Source organism: Agelaius phoeniceus, chromosome 9, assembly GCF_051311805.1.
Source record: "Agelaius phoeniceus isolate bAgePho1 chromosome 9, bAgePho1.hap1, whole genome shotgun sequence".
Classification (NCBI taxonomy): Eukaryota; Metazoa; Chordata; class Aves; order Passeriformes; family Icteridae; genus Agelaius; species Agelaius phoeniceus.
The window spans coordinates 32,297,959-32,308,846 of NC_135273.1; the positions used below are offsets into that span (position 1 = coordinate 32,297,959).

The window sequence follows — 10,888 nt, forward strand, 5'->3', positions numbered from 1 at the left end:
CCTCTAGTCATGACTTTCTTTTTAATTTCAACAGTAAGGAGCTAAACAGGACGAGCAAGAAAAGCTTGGCAAGAAACCATGTGACTGGAGAAGGGATAGCTGGGTGGATTTGTGAGGTGAGAAAGGGCTCAGCCTCTCCTTGCACATTTCATCACCAGCAAATCACCAGGTTTGAACTCCACTCTGCACAGTGAGGAGGATCTGGTGAGGAGAATCTCCTGCTCCTCTGCCCTTTGCCAGCTGTGCCCATCTCAGAGCCCCCTGGGCCAGATGTGGCCTCTTTCCACCAGTGGCTCTCACAAGGTCACTTCCCTCCCCTCCTGTGCCTGAGCCCACAAACCACAGCACATGCTCAATTCCTGGAGTAAAATTTCACTCCTGGATTGCTGTGAGCCTGCAAAAGCTGGAAAGAAAACCCCAACACAGCAGATCTCCTGCAAGCCAAGGGCTGCAAGACTTTATTGCAATAATCTCTACAGACACAGGGGGCGGGCAGAAATCACAGCAGTGCATTAAAAAGCCTTAAATCAGTGTGGGACAGGGGGACAGGGGACATTTTTAAGCAGAGCATCTCTCACACAAACCCAAGTCACAGGGGAACAGGCAGCTCCTCCATCCTGGGGCAGCACAGGGATGGATGGATGGATGGATGGATGGATGGATGGATGGATGGATGGATGGATGGATGGATGGATGGATGGACGGACTCATGGATTCATGGATAGATTCATGGATAGATTCATGGATTCATGGATTCGTGGATGGAGGGATTGATGGATGGATTCATGGATGAATTCGTGGAGGGATTCATGGATGGGTTCATGGATGGATTCATGGAGGCATTTATGGGTGGATTCATGGATGGATTTGTGGCTGGGTGGGTTCATTGATGGATTGATGGATGGATTGATGGTTGGATGGATTGATGGATTATGGATGGATTGATGGATTATGGATGGATTCATGGATGGATTCATGGATGAATTCATGGATGGATGGATTAATGGATGGACTGATGGATGGATTCATGGATGGATGGGTTAATGGATGGACTGATGGATGGATTCATGGATGGGTTAATGGATGGATTAATGGATGGGTTCATCAATGGATTGATGGATGGATCTGTGGATGGATCCGTGGATGGATTTATAGATGGATCTGTGGATGGATTGATGGATGGATGAATTCATGGATGGATCCATGGATGGATTCATGGGTGGGTTCATCAATGGATTCATGGATGGTTTAATGGATGGATTGACTGATGGCTGGATTCATAGATGGATTGATGGATGGATTCATGGATGAATTCATGGATGGATCCATGAACTGATTGATGGATGGATTGATGGATGGATCCATGGACGGATGCATGGATGGGTTCATGGATTCTCCTCCATCATGGCCACCATCCGCTGGTACATGCGCTGGGGGGCGTTCAGGCCCCAGTGGTGGTCGAAGTGGTTCCAGTCGGGGAAGTGCTCGTGGTGCACGACGTGGGTGAGGCGGGAGAGCAAGCGCTGGGTCTCCCTACGGGGGGTCACAGAGTCATGTCCCCCGCTCCACACGGCCACCGGCACCCGCATGGCCTCGATCTCGTAAAAGGGAGGCCTCAGCTGGCAAGGGGGAAAGCACTCCTGTTACTTGGGGCTCTGGTGAGTGGGGTGTGCTCCCCCAACCCCATCCCAGCCAGCCCCTTCACCTGGTTGTACTTCTCTATGTTTCTCAGCCCGTAGTCAAACTGCTTGAACTCGGCGGTTTTTGCAGTCTGGAAGGCAGAAGGCAAAGGGTTAATCCAGGTAATACTCTGGATCAGCCCCGTTTTATCTCTTTGATTCCACCTCCTTTACCTGTTTCCAGCAGCATTTGAAAATACCACATTCACAGATTAAAAGAAAGTTAAAACAGTTATAAAATCAGAATCTCTACCTGTCCCCAGTGCAGGAGATTTTTTACTGATGTGTAGTCTGGAAAATGAGATAGGTACACGTCCAGTCGGCTCTACAGGAAAAAGAAAGTATTTTCTAAGTCAGTTGGGAAGGATGAAAATCCATCTAGACAAAAAACCTCAAGCATTCTGTCTTATAAGTGCAATATAATTGTTATACACTCTTTATTCTTTAGCAGTTTTATTCTGCTCAGAGGTAGAAGCAGCTTTCAAAGGTAAGCCACTTAACCAATGGAAATACACCTAAAATGGAAAAACACAACTGGTCCAGTCATTCTTTGGTTATTTTCTTCTGTAAACTTGTTGTGTGCCAGCCCAAAATGAGGCAGGAGTTTCCTTTCCTAAGAGATGGGACCACAAGTGATTTTCTCTTACCGAAGACTCCGTTAGGTTTGACCCCCTCACACCACTGCAGGGAATCTCCAAATAACCAGTGCCTCTCACACCTTATTTTGGGGGTTTATACTCACTGTTGTGCCCCATTAGCTATCTCCAGGTGTCTAGGAAAACCAGAGAGGGCTGTGACCTGGACTGAGAGCCTGGTGCACCCACCATGTTCAAGTTGTTGCTGTCGAAGCCTCCAACCACGAAGATGCTGTTGGCACACACTTCAGCTTCCGGTGGATTGCTGCACTTGTCAGCCAGGAGCAGCTTGTCCTTCCTTGGCACCAGAACCAGCTCTCTGGTTCCAAACATGTCCTGCAGGAGCACGAGGGAATGTCAGGAATGGTGCTAGGAACTCCAACACCCACTGCAGGTGCAGGAGCAGCACACAGTGGTAATGCAGGGGACAGGAATTGACAGAAATCCCTGGATTTTGGCAGTAACCACCCAGAAACACCTCCTGTACCTTGAGCAGCAGGTCTGACAGGAAGGCTAGCTTTAACACAGGGCAGGAATTGCCAGAAATCCCTGGATTTTGGCAGTAACCACCCAGAAACACCTCCTGTACCTTGAGCAGCCGGTCTGGTAGGAAGACCAACTTTAACACAGGGCTCCGGACGTGGCGGAAGGTGTACACAGGAGCCAGGGCAAAGAAGAGTTTGATTTTCTTGGCCAGATGTGGCAAGCTGGAAAACGCTATGAAACCTGAAAAGCAGCATGAGAGCACAACACAAACCCCAGCTCACCCCAGACCCTGTGTTTGAGGGGTTTTTTGAACAAAAAACGCTCCTGGATGCCAGCACAGCCTGGGATGGACGGGCAGGACGTGGCAAACCCCTCCCATGGAGAAGGCTGGGAAGGCAGGAGGGGACAGCAGCTCCCAGCAGCGTCCAGTTTGGGATGGACATTGATATCACTCACCCAGGGAGCTGCCCTGAGCGTGGCCAACGTAGAACAGCTGCTCCTGCTCCGTTTGCATCAGGATGAAGCCCACCATGGCCGGCAGGTCGTACATGGCCATCTCGTGGAAGCTGCGTGGCAAAGGGAGAGCCTGGAGGAGATTGCCACCTCCCAGCCTCCCAGGGACAGCAGGGGCTCAGTGCTGGCAGCCCTGCAGCCCATCTGCCCTTGGTGGCCTGTCACAGACATAGTTTATGAGAAAGCCTTTCGTTAGGATCTTTTCTCCTGAAAAGCCGAGAGGCCTCGGAAACAAAATGCAAACAATGGTTATCTGCTGCTGTGGAATGCAACAGGTGCATCTGGGATTGGTCTCATGTGGTTGTTTCTAATTAATGGCCAATCACAATCCAGCTGTCTGGGACTCTCTGGTCAGTCACAAGATTTTATTATCATTCCATTCCTTGCAAGCCTTTCATCAGGAAATCCTTTCTTCTATTCTTTTAGTATAGTTCTAATATAATAAATATCATAAAATAATAAATCAAGCCTTCTGAAACATGGAGTCGAGATTCTCATCTCTTCCCTCGTCCTGGGACCCCTGTGAACACCACCACAGTGGCCCCCTGACCTGAAGTCCCAGAACTCCTCAGAAGCCACGGAGAGGCTGCGGTGCCGGCGGGACCAGCTGCTGCCGCGGTTGTTCCCGATCCAGACGTCGTGTCCCGCGTCCGCCAGGATGAAGGCCAGGCTGTTCTCGGGGAAATTGTCCACCCAGTCACCACCATCCAGACAAAACCCATGCATTATCAGCACAGGGGTCCTGGGTCCTGAAGGAGGAGATGGGAGGTGGTTGGCAGAAGAAGAGGTATAGGAATGTGGCCCCTTGTTGATGGAGTGACGAAACTGTCCTTTGTCCCCTCAAAAAGGAAAGAAGCCCAGAAGTTTCTCTCCTCAATTAGGTGAAAAGACAGCTCATAGGATCTGGGGGGCTTCACCTCAAACTTAAGGACAGCTAATTGGGCAGGAGCCAAAAAGTCCCACCTGAGCAACTCACTAGAAAAAGAAGAGAACAAAGAAACAAATGGCTTTTGTGAGGTGTTTCACCAGGAGCAAGGTCCCTTGCACCTGGCTCGGTTTTTCTCTGTAAAGAGTTTTGTGATTTTGCCTTTTATTACAACTTTTTTGTTTCCAACACTGCCACAGAAGCCATCCTGCTGATTTTATGCCTTCTGAGGTAGCTGAGCTATCTTGGGTGTGAAATAGATCTCCAAGAGCTTATGAGACCTGGCTTGAGGAGACCCCTATTTCAAAGACACCTTTCCCATATGGAAATAAAACACCACTGTAACATCTTGGTACAGTTTCATGCAAGCTGCACATTAAAAGTTCCCTTCTCCCATTATTTCCCTGGATATGCTGGTGCTTTTTTGTGTTTGGGGAGCTTTTTCCACCCCAAGCCCTGAGCCTGGACCTTGGAGCAGGGTTTTGCTGCAGGGAAAGAGCCACTTTGGGGGCTCTGCTGGGCCACAACACAATGCTGAGCCCCTGAAGGCAGCCAGGAAGAAACTCCTCATCCGTCTCCCATCTGCCCAAACCATTCCTCTTGTTGTCAGGAGGGCCAGGGTCACAGCTGGTGCCCCCCTGGGCGAGGCTGAGCCCACCTGAGAGCCTGGCGCCCCCCTTGCCGTGGGGAATCCTGTTGAGGCTCAGGAAGTAGCCATCCTCTGTCATCACCTCGTACTCCTCGCTGGGATAGCCATGGAAAAGGATCTTCTGGCTCTGCAGGGACAGGGGGGTGAGGGCAGAGGGTGACCCAGAGCCCTGGGCCTGCCTCAGCTTCACCCACTGCTGCCACCCATGTGGTGTCCCCAGTGTCACCGGCGCCTGAAGGAATCACAGGGAGAGCAGGGAGAGGCCGAGCTCAAGCTGGGGGCATGGAGTGAGTGCCAGCAATGCGAATATGGGAGGTTTTTGATGCCCCAAACCCCCCAGAGAGGCCAGGTGCAGATGCAGGGAAGGGGTGAGCCCAGCTGGTGCCTCAGGAAGGACTTTGGGAATGACCATGGAGAAGTGAGGTGCTCCCCCAGCACTTACAATGTTCATGGACCTCTCGGGGTTGTGGAACAATTCAGCATCTGGGGTGGCATCTTCCAGCCCCTGGGCCAGGCACAGGGCCACCAGCAGCAGCCACATCTCACCCACCTGCAGCACCTGGGGATAACGGGGCTGGATGAGCAGGGCTGTGGGTGCTCCAGGGCCACAGGAACCCTTTGGAACAGCCAAAGCCTGATGCTGCCACAGGGAGCAGGTGTCTGCAACCCCTTGTGCAGTTTGGAGCCCTCCCCAAGCCCCTCTTGGTGGCCATTCTCATCTAGTCCAGCTGTAGGTGTGGGACAAGCAGCCTCCCACCACCCCCTGCCTGGGAAAAGCATCAGGGTGCCCTCAGGGAAATCCTGGAGCTTTCTGGAAAAGCATTTCAGGGGAAGAATGCTCCCCCAGACAGGAGGGGTCATGCCAGAGCTCCATCCCTGCCATGGATGCTTTACAGCTCCTTGCCAGGTGCTGCTGGAGTGCCCAGCCCAAGGCATTCCAGACTCAAGTGCACATCCAGCAAAGCCCAATTCCCTGCTGATCCTGCTGCAGGAGCTAAAGATGGCTCTCTGCCTCCCAGAGGGTGTTTTCCCAGCAGCCTTATTGCACACAAAGCTTTCCTGGGCTGCTCAGGAAAACTGCAGAGCTCCGTGTGGGCCACAGCAAAAACTCCCTCTCCCTCAAACACAAAGTGCCAGCCCAAGCCCACCACCAGCACCTCCGTGCCTCCATCTCCACATGCAGGTGAGAAGGGATGTCCTGGGGTTAAACTGCTGTGATGGCTGAGGGAAGGAGAGGTTGGATGGCTCTTTGATCCCCTAGGCAAACCACATCACTAAACCTGATCTCCCTTTGTCCTGCCCAGCTGCCAAACACCACAGCTGCAGGCTGGACTCAGTGCAAATCACCTCTTTTTGGGGCTTTCAGTCCTGTAGCCCCCAACCTGAGTGTGGAATGAAGATGGAAAGGAGAGCAGGAAGGCAGGAGCTGCAGTGGCCAGCTCCTCACCCAGCTTAGTTGCCCACAGACACATTGCAGGGGACATGAGAGCCTGGGCAATTGCTGAAATAACCATTTCAGTGAGCAGTGGGGCTTACAGGGGATGGAGAAGCCAGGCCTGCTCAGGAATCAGGAGATGCCAGGTAGAACAATGTGATCCTCAGTGCTGTTTTCTTGTTGCTAAACCCACAGGAGTTTCACACCAATTGCACCCCCTGGTTGAGCTGGTCACTTAGGAAAGAGCTTCTTTCCCTTGGGGCTGTCCAGAGAGGTTTCAAATCCCTGCCTGATTCTGTCCCCATGGTCTGTGGAAACCCAGGACACCAAGAATATTTCTCTGTCTGCTCTGGGGTGCCCTGACCCCCAGGGAAGCACTGACTTGGACCCTCATCCATGGAGAAAGTTTCCCAGACTTCAAGATAGACTGGAACCCACAAAAGTGTGAAATAGATTATAGAGAGTCAGAAATAAGAAATTGAAGAATTGGTAAGAAATTGAGGTTTGGGATTTTTAGTGTGCTGTGGATGGCAGCAAGATGGAGGGCACAGGGTGTCACCCTGGGTTTCTTCTTCATGCTGCTTCTTCCTCCTTCTCCATGGGTTTGGGTGGCATTTTGTAATTGGGCAGAAAAGTCCCCATTGCAGTTCTTTGGGATCAGTTATTGGGTTAAAAGGGAAAATAATCCAGGTGTCAGCTCTTAGTTGGACAGTTTAGTCTTAAAAGGCCTTGGAACAAGAGATTGTTGCCATTTTGTGCCTTGATGCCCAACTCACAGCAGTGAGACTGTTTTACTGATAAGAAATAATAAACACCTGAGTCTGAACATGAACTACTGTCTGAAGTGCCTTCAATCCAGACCCAGAGGAACCCACAACTGGGACCCCCACAATTCTCCATCTCCCTTAGATCTGCCCTTCACCACCTGCAAGGGGACCTTCCCCTGCTCCATGGCCAGCAACAGCCTTCACGTTTTTACTGATGTTTAGTCTGGAAAATGAGATATCTACACATCCAGCCAGCTCTACAGGAAAAAGAAAGTATTTTCTAAGTCAGTTGGGAAGGATGAAAATCCATCTAGACAAAAAACCTCAAGCATTCTGTCTTATACCTGCAATATAAACGTTATACACTCTCTATTCTTTAGCAGTTTTATTCTGCTCAGAGGTAGAAGCAGCTTTCAAAGGTAAGGTATTGATTTCATCAATATCTTAAAATGGAAATACAGTGACAGAAGCAACTCCTCTTGGTATCCCAAGATGTGGCAGAGAGGGAAGGACGAGTCCCTGGGCATGGACAGCCAGGATGGGGGAGAGCAGAGCTCATCCTCAAAGCTGCTGCTCCCCAGGCACCAGCCTGGGTAAAGCAACCCAGCCCCTTCCCCATCCCTTTCACAGAGCCAAAAAGGATGAAAACCCAGGAAAATGTCTAACCACCAAGTTCTCCATGCATCAAATGCACAGCTGGAGTGGCAATAACTAAGTTATTAGTTATAAGTTATAATAAATGGCCTCTCAATTCAGCTGGGATCCTTCCTTTCAGCAATAGCTTGGGCTAGAAGGAGAACAGAAGAATAGGAGAGCAGGAGAACAGGAGGATAGGAGGACAGGAGAACAGGGGAACAGGAGAACAGGAGATCAGGAGGATAGGAGAACAGGGGAACAGGAGAACAGGGGAACAGGAGAACAGGAGAACAGGAGGATAGGAGGATAGGAGAACAGGGGAACAGGAGGATAGGAGGACAGGAGAACAGGGGAACAGGAGGATAGGAGGACAGGAGAACAGGGGAACAGGAGGATAGGAGGATAGGAGAACAGGGGAACAGGAGGATAGGAGGATAGGAGAACAGGGGAACAGGAGAACAGGGGAACAGGAGAATAGGAGAACAGGAGAACAGGAGGATAGGAGAACGGGAGAGCAGAAGAACAGGAGGATAGGAGGACAGGAGAACAGGGGAACAGGAGAACAGGAGGATAGGAGAACAGGAGAACAGGAGAGCAGGAGAACAAGAGAACAAGAGAACAGGAGAACAGGAGGATAGGAGAACAGGAGAACAGGGGAACAGGAGAACAGGAGAACAGGAGGATAGGAGAACAGGAGAACAGGGGAACAGGAGAACAGGAGAACAGGAGAGCAGGAGAACAGGATAATAGGAGAACAGGAGAGCAGGATAATAGGAGAACAGGAGGATAGGAGATCAGGGGAACAGGAGAACAGAAGGAGGATAGGAGAACAGGAGATCAGGAGAACAGGGGAACAGGAGAACAGGATAATAGGAGAACAGGATAATAGGAGAACACCAACCTGACCCTCTGCTTTGTGTGCTCCGTGCAGTCAGTGGGGTTGGTGGCACTGAGGGAACCAGTCCTTGGCTTATAAAGACACCCAGAGGGGCTGGGGCTTGTCCACCAACACCTGCCTGTCCCTCCCCAGCCACACAGCCCAGGGTTTCAGACACTGCCCCCCAAAAACCACATCCCAAAGTTTTGGGATGTGTCCCCATCACAGGGAACACACAGGTCCTGTGGTGTCCTGTCCAGCTGGGACAGCATTTTTGGCCATTCCTTGGCAGAGGGGTTCCAGATTCTTTGTCCCTGCTCTGGGGGTGCCAGGCAGGCTGCTCATCCTGGATTTCCAGGTGTAGGTGCCTGTTGGTAAAGTGTCAGCTCTGCATGTCAGCACCAGGGCTGGGTTGAAAAGAAGGGGACAAATCTCAGGAGAGGAGGAACAAATGCCACTTGCATGTGACACTGGCTGGATTTTGTCAGTGTGGGCATCCCAAAAGGGGAAATCCAAAGGGTGCACAGCAAATCTCCTGTGGCAGGGGGACAATCAGCCCCCCACGAGTCCATGGGCCCCTTTCAGCAGATTTTCCAGCCCCTCCACCTCTCCTCCTGCCAGGAGAGCAGTGGTGGTGGGAAGGGACCTTTGGGTCTCCATCTCCACCCCAGCCTCCTGCTCACCCTGGTTTGGGGTGGTTTGAGCAAAATATTCCCTCTGTCAGTTGAAAGCACCTCTGCCTTGGACAGACACACATTTGTTGTTGTTTTCACCAGCAGAATCATTGTTTGGGCTTTTTCCTGGGTTTGAATGCTGGCATAAAGAGCAGGATGAGGCACTTTGCAAGAGCTCTATTTAATTATGGGGCCTTAGGGTGCTGTTCCCCACACCCAGCCCAGGTCCTGGAGGAAGGAGGGGGTCTGGTAACAGCTACAGAGGGGTGACAAAATGCTGGGTGAGGAGTTCCCTGCCCTGGCTGACCCTTCAGGCAGCACCAGGCACGGACATGATGAGGCAAAGCTGGGCATTCCTTTAAGGAAAGAGAGCAAAAACCCTGCTGAGAAGTGCCAGAGAGCAAAGTGGGCTTAATCTTCAAGCTGACCTAGGAAGAAAATGAGGAGCCAGCAGAAATGATGAGAGAGATGAGCAGGAATGATGGGAGAGATGAGAAGGAAGGATGAGAGAGATGAGCAGGAATGATGAGAGAGATGAGCAGGAATGATGGGAGAGATGAGCAGGAATGATGACAGTCTTCTCCCTCAGCTTCCCTGCTACTGCACCCTGGGCCTTTAACATCATTCCAGTGACCCTCTGAGGTCACCTGCTCCTTCCCACCACCCTGAAGGGTGATGATGGGGGGATGCTCCCCAAAACCCCTCCCTAGCCCCGCTCACCACCTTCAGGCCGTGGTTGCCTGCAGTGCTCACCCTGTCCCCAGTGTCCCCTGCTGCCACCAGAGCAGGGACAGGCTGTGAGATGCACAGAGCTTCTCCTTGTCCCCAGAATGCCCCAAAGCCAGACCCCACCAGGGTGTGGGTAGGAATGCCCACAGGGAGCAGGGGCTAGGCCAGGTCTGCCTTTGGTCCCCACATCCTCACAAGCAGTTTCTGGCCTCCAGGCTCACCTTCATCTCCCTCCTGGGCTTGCAGGAAGCCTGAGGAGCCTTTCTTGGTCCTTCAGAGGTCCTTCCTCTCCCAGAATCCCCGTTCCCCTCCGTGCCTCTCTGGACAAGCCGAGCTCACAGCCCTCCCCAGGCCTTCTCCCCTTATTTCCCCAGCCCCTGCCCCACCTCCTGAGCCTCTCCTCTCCTCCTGGGCAGGCTGGGCCACTTTTGGGAAGGGTGACTCCACACCTGGCCCTCGGGCTGCACCCAGGACACAGGAGATGTGTTGCACATGCAAGGCCTGGGAGAGGGGATAATCCCCTCTGCTTGGCACTGGGGAGGCTGCATCCCCATGCAGAGCCCAGATTTGGGTTCCCAGGGACTACTGGGACACCCCCACACTGGGGTGAGCCCAGAGATGGTGGGTGGAGGCCAAGGCCAAGGTGCAAGGAGAGGCTGGGTTGGCTCAACCAGAGCCAAAGGCTGATTGCCCTTGCCCAAAGGGGTCCCAGAGGCACAGGAGCAGCACAGAAAGCCTGGCTGTCCTCAAGGAAACAGCCTGAAAGTGTGAGCAGGGCAGCCCTGGGGCCAGGCTGGGATCCCCCAGCTCCAGATGTCCACTGACAGATCCAGAAAACATCAAGCCCTCTGCTTTTCCCCTCAGCCAGGGCAGCACAAATTTT

At 52.2% G+C, this 10,888-nt stretch overlaps 1 protein-coding gene across 1 annotated transcript; it reads right to left on the reverse strand.

Annotated features, from left to right (window-relative positions):
- Positions 1-637: 637 nt before the first annotated feature.
- On the reverse strand, positions 638-5,353 carry LOC129123042 (putative lysosomal acid lipase/cholesteryl ester hydrolase). The gene is made up of 9 exons (XM_054637241.2): positions 5,330-5,353; positions 4,897-5,014; positions 3,864-4,062; positions 3,257-3,366; positions 2,904-3,040; positions 2,504-2,650; positions 1,933-2,004; positions 1,706-1,771; positions 638-1,619 (listed from the first exon to the last, which is right to left on the reverse strand). Exons 1-9 carry the CDS (start codon positions 5,336-5,338, stop codon positions 1,386-1,388), a joined length of 1,092 nt encoding a protein of 363 aa, XP_054493216.2. The 5' UTR covers positions 5,339-5,353; the 3' UTR covers positions 638-1,385.
- Between the last annotated feature and the right edge of the window lie 5,535 nt (positions 5,354-10,888).

What these genes read in the sequence shown, in the direction of transcription:
- LOC129123042 (XM_054637241.2), bottom strand. An exon ending in GAGGAGTTCTGGGACTTCAG is followed by an intron (nt 3,367 to 3,863) that starts GTCAGGGGGCCA and finishes TTTGCCACGCAG; the next exon opens with CTTCCACGAGATGGCCATGT. An exon ending in CGCTCAGGGCAGCTCCCTGG is followed by an intron (nt 3,041 to 3,256) that starts GTGAGTGATATC and finishes GCTGCTTTTCAG; the next exon opens with GTTTCATAGCGTTTTCCAGC.